This window comes from Leptopilina heterotoma, unplaced genomic scaffold, assembly GCF_015476425.1.
Source record: "Leptopilina heterotoma isolate Lh14 unplaced genomic scaffold, ASM1547642v1 Lhet_58, whole genome shotgun sequence".
NCBI classification, from domain to species: domain Eukaryota; kingdom Metazoa; phylum Arthropoda; class Insecta; order Hymenoptera; family Figitidae; genus Leptopilina; species Leptopilina heterotoma.
The window spans coordinates 1,246,229-1,258,616 of record NW_025111131.1 but is presented as its reverse complement, the minus strand read 5'-3'; the positions used below and the strand labels follow the sequence as shown (position 1 = coordinate 1,258,616).

Genomic DNA, 12,388 nt, shown 5'->3' with positions numbered 1-12,388 from the left:
GGGTCGCTGAATACGAATCTGGCATCAGATTTTCAAAATTCAAGATGGCGGATCCAATATTGCGGACGCGAAAATAAAAAATGAACAGAATTTGCTTGGAACTCGTTACTCGGGGGTTTTTGGGGTCGCTGAATACGAATCTGGCATCACATTTTCAAAATTCAAAATGGCGGATCCAATATGGCGGACGCAAAAATAAAAAATGAACAGAATTTGCTTGGAACTCGTTACTCGGGGGTTTTTGGGGTCGCTAAATACGAATCTGGCATCAGATTTTTAAAATTCAAAATGGCGGATCCAATATGGCGTATGCGAAAATAAAAAATGAACAGAATTTGCTTGGAACTCATTACTCGGGGGTTTTTGGGGTCGCTGAATACGAATCTGGCATCAGATTTTCAAAATTTAAAATGGCGGATTCAATATGGCGGACAAACAAACAAATGACAAACGACTGACTTACACGAACGATTCTTTCCACAGGTAAGTACCGACTTTAATCAAACAAATGACAATCGACACAATTAACACAAACGATTTCCTCCACAGGTGGGTATAGGCTACAATCGGACAAATTACAATCAACAGACTTACACGAACGATTATCTCCACAGGTAAGTTCCGACTTCAAACAAACAAATGACAAACGACAGACTTACACGAACGATTCTCTCCACAGGTAAGTACCGACTTTAATCAAACAAATAAAAATCGACACAATTAACACAAACGATTTCCTCCACAGGTGAGTATCGGCTACAATCGGACAAATCACAATCAACAGACTTACACGAACGATTATCTCCACAGGTAAGTACCGACTTCAAACAAACAAATGACAAACAACAGACTAACACGAACGAATCCCTCCAAAGGTAAGTATCAACTTCATTCAAACAAACGACATTCGAGAAACTATTACTAACTATTCTCTCAACAGGCTAATATAGCTTTTACGTTGAAAGAAGGTATTTTGTTGAGAAGAAGCAGTATTATTGTTTGTGTTTTTTTACATCACATCCTGCATTAAGTTTGACATTTTCAGTTACTTATCGGTTAGCAATTTTTTACTAATATCTACAGTTTGTTCAATCGGATTGTCAAAAATGGTACATTATATTCAGTATCAAAAAATTAATTCTTTTTTTTTATAGACAGAAATACTATGAAGAGGATTTTACGTTAAACGAGTTACCTGACTGTGGATTGTCAGGATTCATTCACTTTTGATTTTACTCTTTAATTTTATCCGAACGTTTTGAATCTTCTAAGTTTATTAATAAATTTATTAATACTCATGTCAGATTCGTATTCAGCGACCCCAAAAACCCCAAAAAAAACGAGTTCTAAGCAAATTCTTTTCATTTCTTATTTTCGCGTCCGCCATATCGAATCCGCCATTTCCAATTTTGAAACTCTGATGCCAGATTCGTATTCAGCGACCCCAAAAACCCCCGAGTAACGAGTTCCAAGCAAATTCTGTTCATTTTTTATTTTCGCGTCCGCCATATAGGATCCGCCATTTTGAATTTTGAAAATCTGATGCCAGATTCGTATTCAGCGACACCAAAAACCCCCGAGTAACGAGTTTTACGAAAATAGGTTTGAAATTTCATTTGAAATACTTTTATTTTATAAAATATTACAAAAAATTGTTATTTATTATTAAAAATTATAAAAAAAATTTTAAAAAAGTAATTGTAAATATAGTTTAGGATCTAATTTGTAAAGAAAAAAAATTATCATCTCAAAAATTAGTAAGGATAAGTAGGAAATGAATTTTTTCTGAAAAAGAAGCATTATTTTTTGTTATTTATTTGTTTATAATATTTTTATTATTAACAAATTGTGAATCAACAGTTTTCTTAGACTTGTTTAGGTATGAGGAACATGCCCGGAAAAAAAACCCTAAATTTATTAATAAATATGCCATAGAAATACTGAAAACTGAGAAGGAAAAGGTGGGTCGCTGAGAGACCCACTGTGACGCAAAGGGTTAAAAGAGAAGAAATGTTTAATTTTTCTCTCTACTTTTGAATAATGATAACAATTTTATTCATTTTTTAGTGAAAAATAAACAAATTATAAGGTTTTTAACTTTGGAATGATAAATTTAAAAAACCTACCTCAAAATGTTAAAAAGGTTTTCAAAAAGTTTCAGAGTGGACTTGACAAGTGTGATGGGTTTAAATTTATTTTTATTTATGTAATTTATGTTAATTTTGTTAAAATTTATTTTAGAGTTAATGATTACACAGATCAACAAAAAAACGAAAAATTTTAGCACCTGGGTTTATATAATGATTTTTCTATTTATTATTCACTAAAATAAAGGAAAAATAAACATATTCTTTTTAAAGTTTGCTTTTGTAGCAGTTTAAGATATATTAAGGAGGGTCATCACGAAAATTAGACATATTTTAGGAATTTTTTTTGGCTCCATGAAACGGTCAATTAAAAATGTGTAAAGTACGTTTTATTTCTTGAGTATTGATATGCAAAATATATTTTTACAAAAAAATTTTATTGCAAAATGGCTGCTGTGCAGCATTTTATTGGAAGGCATCTGTTTTTTAGGGTTCCATAGCCGGACAACTTTTGATTTGGAAATAAACCAAAATGTAATTTTCTATACATCAACAGCTATCGACACACGTAAAATTTTTCCGATAATTTAATTTTTGAAAAATGGTGATTGATTGAACAAAAAAGGAACAATTTTTAAAAAATCCACGAAATTGTTAATAAAAATAAAATTAAGTAATATAAAAAAAATCCTACGTTTGTCGATAGATGTTGATGTATAGGAAATAACAAATTTTCGTTTTTTTTTTTAAATAAAAAATTAAGTACGTTAGTTGTCTGGCCATGGAATCCTAAAACGAGACGCTTTAAAAAAAAGGTTGCAAATCCACCATTTTTTAATAAAATTTAGAAAATATATTTATTTTGCACATCCATACTCATGCAATCCTCCTTAATATGAAACGAGTAGATATGCAAATTAGGTGAAGAAAGACATTCTTATTTATATTGCCCTTAGAGAAAGAGAGAAACCAGAGCCGGCGTAACTGGCGCCGTTATCTTTTGTGTTTCAATTATAAAAGTATATATATATATTGACTTTTATCTATAGTTTTTCTTGCGATGAAGGAAGAAAGAAAATATTATTACCTGGGTCCCTCATTTACAAAGGCTATTGTTCAAGGGTTCGTATTGTTTGTGGTAATCCTTCGTAGGGTGTATCAACCTAAAAAGAAAGATTAAACATTTCTTTTAAATTTGTAGTCGCATTAGAGGATTGTTCCGTGCCAAACTAGCTCTAACTATTCTTGACCCATGGGGGAGTAAGGAACCCATATTTCAATTATTCCTAAATTTTGTGGAACAACGTGAATTTAATTAAAAATAAATTACGATATTCGTGTTCAGCAAGAATATAATAAAGCGTGATTAAAATTACGTTGATATTTTAGAAAAACAGGTGTTTTATAAAAATAAACTCCTAACTTCGCAAATGGTGTCAGATTGACTTACAATTTTTACTATCATTTGTTTGGTCGTCCATAAACAACGTAGCCCCATTTTTTGGGAATTTTGACCCCCCCTCCCCCATGTAGTACGCTATTACATATATTAGCGCCATTCTTTCCTCTTGTCGCAATCAATTGCTTGACCCCCCTCCCCCTCAAGAGGCTACATGGTTTATGGATGGCCCTTTAGTGTTAAGACACGAAAATATCAAGAATGACGCGCTTTTTGAATAAGCCATTTAAGCATTACAACCACTAACTAGCCTTGCCCCATCCTCCCCTACTGTATCTTTTGGACGTTTATAAGAAAATGTTTAATTTTAACACAGCAATTGTTTTAACGTTTAGCACACGAAGAGAAATCTGTTGCGAATAATGCATAGAGTAGAGGTTATGAATATAGCATAAGCACTTACTAGCGAAAAGTATTAGAGGTCCGCCTGAATATCAGTCGACTCCGCCTAATATTCAGGCGGACTCGAGCGATAAATAGGCTCTCTGTTAGGATTTTAGCATCAAAGAATCTATGGAAAAAGTATATGAAAAGTTTCGAGCATTAATCCTAACAGATTTCTCTCCATGCATGTTTCTTAGAATTGTTAAAATTTCGACATCCATTCTTACATTAGTGGTACGCTATCAGATTAAATTTTCTAAATATTATAAAAAAAGAATGAAATTAGTGTGAAAAATACTTAATTGAAGTATTATTGTTTCTGTTTGACGATAACTGTTACTATTTAGAAATATGATACAAACCTATTTAAAAAAAAGTTTTATGAGAAATAGTATTCAATATTATGATTTGTTTAATTTAAGAAGTAGACAGAAAATTTTCCAATAATTGTTAAGTAATCTATCCCTATTAATATAAAATCATATCGCCGCCGCCGCTGTTTCAGAAAGTTTTAAGGGACCCTTATAGTAGGGGGAACATAGTCAAGGTTGGCCCACTGTCAAGGTAGGTCCATCGTCAGAAACAAGTTATATTTGACCTGAATTCAGGTCAATTTAAGGGCAGTTTTAACCTACAGGTCAAAATTACTCAAAATTTAGGTCAATTTTAAGGGCAGATTCAACCTACAGGTAAAAAACTAACAAACTAACCCCTCTGCCCTCAAAATTTAAGTCAATTTTAAGAGTAGTTATGACTTAAAGTTAAAAATTGACAAACTTATCGCTCTGCTTTCAAAATTTAGTTCAATTTTAAGGGCAGTTTTGACCTAAGCGTTAAAAATTGCGTTTTACTCTGCCCGTAAAATTTATGTCAATTTTAAGGGCTGATTTAACCTACAGGTAAAAAATTGACAAACAATTCCCTCTGCCCTCAAAATGTAGGTCAATTTTAAGGGCAGTTTTGACCTAAACGTCAAAAATTCACAAATAATTCCCTCTGACCTCAAAATGTAGGTCAATTTTAAGGGCAGTATTAATCTACAGGTCAAAAATTAACAAACAATTCCCTCTGCTCTCAAAATTTAGGTTAATTTGAAGGGCAGTTTTAACCTACAGGTAAAAAATTGACAAACAACATTTATGTCAACATTTATGTCAACGAGTGTCACAAAAATCATCGTAAACAAATTGGCTGCCTTTACTCCCGTGTTACTTACGATATTTTTTATTCCTAATGCACAAAACTGGCGATTTCAGATAGCAGACGACAGGGAATAAAAGTCTTGTTGGAAAGGCGAAGAATTTAATTTTAAATATTTAAAACGATTAAAAGTTTCATTCGAATAAAAATTACAATTTTCTGTCAATAAGAAACATTTGTTAAATTTTAGGTTATGTTACTTAAATCATTCATTATTGACAAAAATTATCATTTTTATTCAAATATATATGTAAAATGTTCAAAATTTAGAAAATTAAATTCCTTACGCTTTTACCAAAAGGAATTTAAAATTTAATTTTTTTTAATTTGACTTTTTTTTAAAATACGAAATTATGACATTGGACTAACTTTTGTTCCGATTGTTTGTCAAATTCTTATCCTTAAAATTAAATTTATTGATTTAATCAAATTATTTTCTTTTCCATAATTTGGATAAATCAGTGGACTTCTTTTAATTTTATGAGACAATACATTTTAGTTAAAAAATGTTAATTTTTCTAACATTTATAATTTTAAGAATAGTATATATTTTTATGATTTTAATTAATTTTAAATCTAAAATTATGTATATTATAGTCCCAGACAATAAATGAAGAGCAACAAGTTTTCAAAACTTGATAAATTCCTATTTTCTTATTATTTCGAGAAATCGAAATAAATGACTTTCCTGACATAACCACTCAGTTAATTTCAAAATAAAAAATTTGTAATATTTAATATTTGTAACAATGTTTTTATATTTAATACGTTCTGTTTTTAATCAAACTTTCACATAAGAAAGTAACTTTAAGGTTTTGGTAATTTGTTCTAATAACAAACATAAAAATTAAAAGTCAACTTGGTTATGTCAAAAAGTTTTTAAATTGAAAATTCGCTGTTAATAAATTTTTTTTTTTAATTTAACAAGGACATGACGATTTGTGAGATATTTAAATTATTAAATTTATGTTTATCTCGATTTAAAAAAAATTATATTTATCAACTTTTGAAAACTTGCTCCTTAAATATATAAGTGTACAGTCCTGAAAATTAAATAGTGGGGATGAGTTCGTCAGCGTACAGTTTGAAATCAAGTGGAGGGGTTATTTCTGGGGTACCGTACAGTTCTGCGGCCCGACTGTATATGAAAATGGCGGCCATTTTCTCCCTTGAGCAAAAATAACGCATGGGATCAGCGGTTATGTTTGCACATGGGAGAAAATGGACGCCATTTTCATATGGTCGAACAAATGAGTGACTTTACTCCCTGTCGTCAGCTATCTAAAAGCGCCATTTTTGTGCATGTGGGATAAAAAAATATTTTGGATTCAGGTAATTAAGAAGATTTGTGTCAATGGTTCGGATTCAGATTTTGCAAAAAGTGCTTGTGTGCAGAGAAAAACTCGTTCGAAAATGATTGTTTACCAATTTCACGTCATTTAAACCAGGCAGTGCCGTATGACCTTTGACTTTTAACCATTTGTGGCCAACTTCAGGGCACTGAATCCGGCGGCGAAATCTTTTAATAATATAGAGAGATATTAATAATAATATTAACTATTATTATAATTTATTCATATTATTTTGAATTAACGCGAGAAGCGCGTAAATTTAGGAATAGTGGAAGCAGTTTTGTTTCAGTCAATTAAAATTAGTAACCATTATTTACTAGCAATATGAACTAAATTCTTACCACCCGTGTAGAAATTTCGCTGGGGCCCTGATCAGGGCCGGATAGGGCCGACCTATTAGGGAATGAAACGCCGCGCCCGATGTGGCCCTGATCAGGAAATCCACATTTTCTTGTCGCCCCGATCTGGCCCTGATCGGGCGCGGCGTTTCATTCCTTACTATGGCCCTAGTAGGGCAATTTCTACACGGGCATTTAAGGCCAACGCAGAATAGAATCTTTAACCGGAACCGCAATCGTAACCGTAACCGTAAGAATGAGTTAAAGAAGGATAGGTATATTGTTTATCCTTCTCTAACTCATTCTTACGCTTACAGTAACGATTGCGGTTCCGGTTACAGATCTATTCTGCGTTGGCCTTTATTAGCGTATCTATCACAAAAATTACAATGCCTGTCAAATCGGGAAAAATTCCATGGCCCAGATCGGGGCCGTGCTAGGGAACCAGATCGGGCCCCGGTCGGTTTCATTGTTTCACCCAGGCCGGGGCCAGGCTGGATTTCCAGATCTGGCCCCGATCAGGGCCCGACTCAAATTTCTGCACGGGATTCAAAAGTGATGCACTAATAGTTCACAAGAGATCCGTGAACTTTTTCTTTCCGTGTATAAAAAAATTTCTTTCTCATGTGAACTTGCCACTCAGGCCTTAAAACATGGCAGTTTAAAGTAATTAATACTTGCCTTTGATGATGCTATGTAACCAATAAAAGCAATTATATTACAGAGCATATAATATGAATGTAGTAGAAGAGTTAGAGAATGCGTTATATAGCTAGCTGTCATTTCCACAATAAAGAATATTGAAGTAGTAAACATAATTATGTATAGCTGCACTGGCTTCAATCGAACAATCCATTCCTTAACAGCCATTAAAATTGAAATATATTTCCAAGTCTTTATTCACCAATTATAATTAGTATTCCTAAAAAGTAGTAAATTTAGAATTTTATTTTATTCTATCTTTTTGTCAGCGGACATTTGGGGACAATGATGGTAATATTTTAGAGACATCATAAAGACAACTAAAAGACGTCTATAAGACATTCTATGTCTGTTTCAAAAAATGTTCAAAAGACGTCTAAAAGACATAAATTTGCGAGATAAAAAACGTGAAATTCTGGTGACCAGCATTACGCACTCGGTAAGAAGCGTAGAATAGAAAATAATTCAATTTCTAGAAAATATGCTTGAAAACGAGAATTTTGAATTATTCTAAATACGCGAATTTTCCTCGGAGTTCAATTCCACGGGAACCATCAAAATTTCAGAAAAATCAATTCTTCTCTATTGCTCTCGTCGATCGGGAGATAAAAAAGAATTCAAATTTTCTATTTTTCCTAATGCGCAAAGTTTTATGGCATTGCAAGTTTTTGAAAAAAAAATTGAAGTTAAGTTTTAAAACCTAAGCCTAACCTCACTTTCTAGTGGAATCTTGAGTGGCAGTGAGTTAATTCAGAGGAATAGGAATTTCTACTGATTTGCTGTACTTTCTCATTCTTTTGAATGCGCGTTTCATATTTTTGTGAAGTCAATTCAGAATAATAGATTTTTCTGAAATTTTGGTCGTTTCCGTGAAATAGAGCTCCGAGGTAAATTCGCCTATTAAGAAGAATAAAACTTTTGAATTCTTTTCAATTCTTCGCTTCTTACCCGGCAAGTACATTGTAAAAAAAGGAAGTTAAATTTTAACTCCCCCGGAGGGTCTATAAAAGTCGCACCCATTGGGGAGTTAATGCCAGGGGAGTTGAATAAAGAGAGTTAAAATTTCACAGCCAAATACTAACCTCCCCAAGGAAAAAATAACTCGCGCGGGTGTTGAATGAAGGGAGTTAGAAATTAACTCTCTTTTGGAGTTGATTTTTAACTCGAAAAATTTCACTCCCGTGTTTGTTAACTCCCTAAATTTTTAACAGTGTATAGTTTGTCTGAAATGCAAAAATAAAATCGATTTACATTTATTATAAGGTTATCTAGTTTCCACACGCAGTATTTAAAAAATACATATTTGACAAACTGGCGAGCTGTCAAAGTCAAAGGTAGGGGAAAGTCTCCAATTGTGAGACGGGTTTTATTTTTGACCCGTAAATTGTAAACGGGTAAACGAAATTGTAAATAAAATACACCGTTCGACAGGTAACAGAAATACGCAACTTTTATTAAAAGAAAGTGTAGTGTTTCGATAAACTCAAAAAATTTTACGATACATTTTCCGAGCACATCGCTTTTGTCAAAAAAAAATGTCTCCAGTTGTGAGACACTCATTAAAAATTTCTAAAATTTAATAAGTTTGACATAAAACGTTATGTTTAGTAGAAATAATTAAATATATTAATAATATATATTATTATATACTAAATATTAATATTTATTCGCAAAAATATGACTATCAAATAACCACAATTTAATAGCTTCAAGAAGAGGATTAAAATTGATTTCTTCTGAATCAATTGACTTTTTTCCACTTGACATGCCCAAAAATACTAGAAAAAAAATCAAAACAACATTTAAATAGTATGCCTGCAAAGTCGTATTTTTTATGCTGACCAGATGGGTGTTGACACCGTCTCACAACTGGTGATATGCTGTGTCTCACACCCAGAAATTCGCGCTATTTTAAAAAAGGAAAATTAAATTATTTTTAACCGTAGATTGGAACAATACAATATTGCATCACAAAATATAAGGAAAACACTAAAAGAAAATTCATTACATTTACCTTTTCCAATTAATTAACTTGGAAAAAAAGTACTTTGCATTTATTGAAAAAATGCTTTTTAGTCGATTATCACACACAGTGATGGTATTTAACAAAAACAGTTTATATATCCGCTTCGGCGTACACGAAAAAGTTGGCTCATATTAAAAGATATGTTTTTATATAAACCAATCGGCTTTTTAATATTGAATGTTAAAAAAAATTGACTGTCTCACAACTGGAGGTGTCTCACAACTGGAGACTCTCCCCTATCATTTTCGTTAAAAAATAAATGTCGATTTTCAGCTGTAGGAGAAAATGTGTTGCATAAAAAAAGAAATCCTTCGATTATTGAGATCTAGATAATCTTATAATAAATATACTTGCGGAATGCTGGTCACCGAAATTAATGTTATTTCCGAAAGCGTCTCTTCAATGGCTCATATCTCAGAAAGTTTTTGATAAAAATTTTTTTTCTTTGTTAAATTAAAGCCTTATATGGGGCAAAATTCCTCAACTGCCCAGGCAAAAAAATTTAGGTATCACAATATAACATTTCAGTGACATTACATTCTAAAATGTGCCTGCCAAGGTAACATATTACATGTACTATTACAGTATAATATATCTATAATTCAAAATAGATATAGAGATACTAACCTGAAAGAGTTTAACTTCAATCTGGTTAAACTTTATTTTCTTACACTTTTTGGAAACATATAAAATTAAAGAATTCTGTTAGCACATTAAATAAGTCTTGTATTAGACGTTATTACTTTTATAATAAATATTGTGATTAATTGCACGTGGTAGATTAATTGAAATATACAGAAAAGTATATAAAATCTCCTTCAATACTGTCAAAGTAAAAACTTCAATTACAAAATTCAATTTAATTGATTGATACATTAGTCCACTATCATCATAATCAACAATGACGCTGCTTTAGTATTGTGATCGATAACTTTGATAACGATAAAAGAAGACTCAGTTTATTAATTTAATTTCTAAAAAAATTATGAAAATAAGTTGTATATGTAGATATAAAAACCTCCGCAAATTTAAAACTAAAATTTTTGTTTTCATTTTATGAATAATACAAACTAAATATTATTGACATACGATTATTGTAATTTAATACCAAAAAAACACCAAATAATTTACAATGCCAAAAAGAAAAAACAAAAATAAGGAATTGTCTCGATTATTTTAAATTTTGAATTAACTAAGGATACCTTATTGAAAAAATACACGTGTAATTTGTCCTTTGATATTTTTTCAAAATCTCTAGAATTGTTACACGTGTAATTACACTTGTATTTTATACTTTGATTTTAAAGTTAATTTTCTTACCAAATCTACACGTGTATTTTATACTTTGATTTTAAAGTTAATTTTCTTACCAAATCTACACGTGTATTTTATACTTTGATTTTAAAGTTAATTTTCTTATACCAAATCTACACGTGTATTTTATACTTTGAATGTAAAAGTAAATTTTCTCACCAAATCTCCACGTGTAATGTATACTTTGATATTTTTTCAAAACTTCTAGAATTATTACACGTGTAACTAGCGACATATACCTCACTCGCTAACGCTCGTTCGGTTGTATTTAAACTTATTTGTTTTTACTGATTTATTTTTATTTATTTGAACTAAGTAAATATTTACTGGACATAAATATTTTAATTTATGGTATCAAAAAAAATAGTTATTTGAACCAAATACAAATTACTTAAGTCAATTAAATAGAATAATTTGATCTAATAAATATTGCTTTAAATCAATTATGAAAATTACTTGATTCAATAATGCATAGTTTTTAATTAAAATAAATATTTATTTGCATCAATGAAATAATTTTTTTGAAATAACTAAACTTAGAAGTTTAGGTTTTGAATGTTAGCCTGATTCTCTGCACGGAAAAAAATTAATCTCTAAATTAGAGATTAAATCTAAGATTTAGGCATAACCTATCACTGGAATCAGACGTAAGATGTAAGCAGATCACTAAAATTGAAATTTGGTATTATATCTAATCCGAATATTAGTATTGTAAAATGTAAAATTGGAAAGTGATGTAATGCTAAGAATATAACAGCTGGACCATTGTGCTCTCTGCATGCTTCTGCCCTCTTCTGGCGACTGGCAGTAATCCGCTTCTTGTTGTCTGTCATTACATTACTTTCCAATCATTTCCAATTTTACATTTTACAACCGCTTGACAACCGCGTTTCTGCATGAATTTAAACAATCTTTTGAATTTAGGTTATTAAGAAGATTCTTACTTATTGTATGTTGGCCTAATTTGTAAAAAGTGTCTGTGTTTAGAGAAAAAGTGGTTGAAAAATGTTTATTTACCTATTTCACGTCATTTAAATCAGTCAGTGCCGTATTTTGTCGGGCGACAATTGTAACCTTAAAATTTCACAGACCTTCCTTCACAGACCTTCGCTTTTATTTGGATATTTGAAAATAAAATTAATACTTAATTAATTAAAATGGTTTAAATCTTTTTTGTCACTGATTAACTTAAAACACAATGTACCTAATTCATATAAAAAAAGTTGTAAAATTAACAAATCTCTAAATCAGAGATGTGAATTTATGGCGTTTTCTGGTATAAAGTTTGACAGAATCAAACACAACTTATCACAGTAATTGTGACTATAATGTTTAATTTAGATACACTTATATTTCATTGGACTTCAAATTAATATTATTTCAAGTTTAGAGATTAATTTTTTTCCGTGTGGATAATTAGTAAGAAAAGGGCGAAGATACGTCTATTCTTTTCTTACTAATAGGATTTTCTGTAATGATGGGACATCGACATCGGAAACATCGATGTTTATAACCTCGATGTTTTA

General features: G+C 30.9%; 1 protein-coding gene across 5 annotated transcripts in view; it reads right to left on the bottom strand.

Annotated features, from left to right (window-relative positions):
• Positions 1-10,443, bottom strand: part of LOC122508914 (zinc transporter 1) — a 316,952-nt gene extending 306,509 nt beyond the window's left edge. The window contains exons 1-3 of one of the 5 annotated variants that reach the window (XM_043622579.1): positions 10,176-10,440; positions 9,899-10,099; positions 7,502-7,742 (exon numbers count right to left, since the gene is read on the bottom strand). In XM_043622579.1, the coding sequence (XP_043478514.1) occupies positions 7,502-7,690 (189 nt within the window). In that variant the 5' untranslated portion in view covers positions 7,691-7,742; positions 9,899-10,099; positions 10,176-10,440. Of the gene's footprint in view, positions 1-7,501; positions 7,743-8,604; positions 8,632-9,898; positions 10,100-10,175 lie in introns of those variants that run through there. The other 4 variants (XM_043622581.1, XM_043622582.1, XM_043622578.1 and 1 more) reach the window with 4 other exon arrangements.
• Between the last annotated feature and the right edge of the window lie 1,945 nt (positions 10,444-12,388).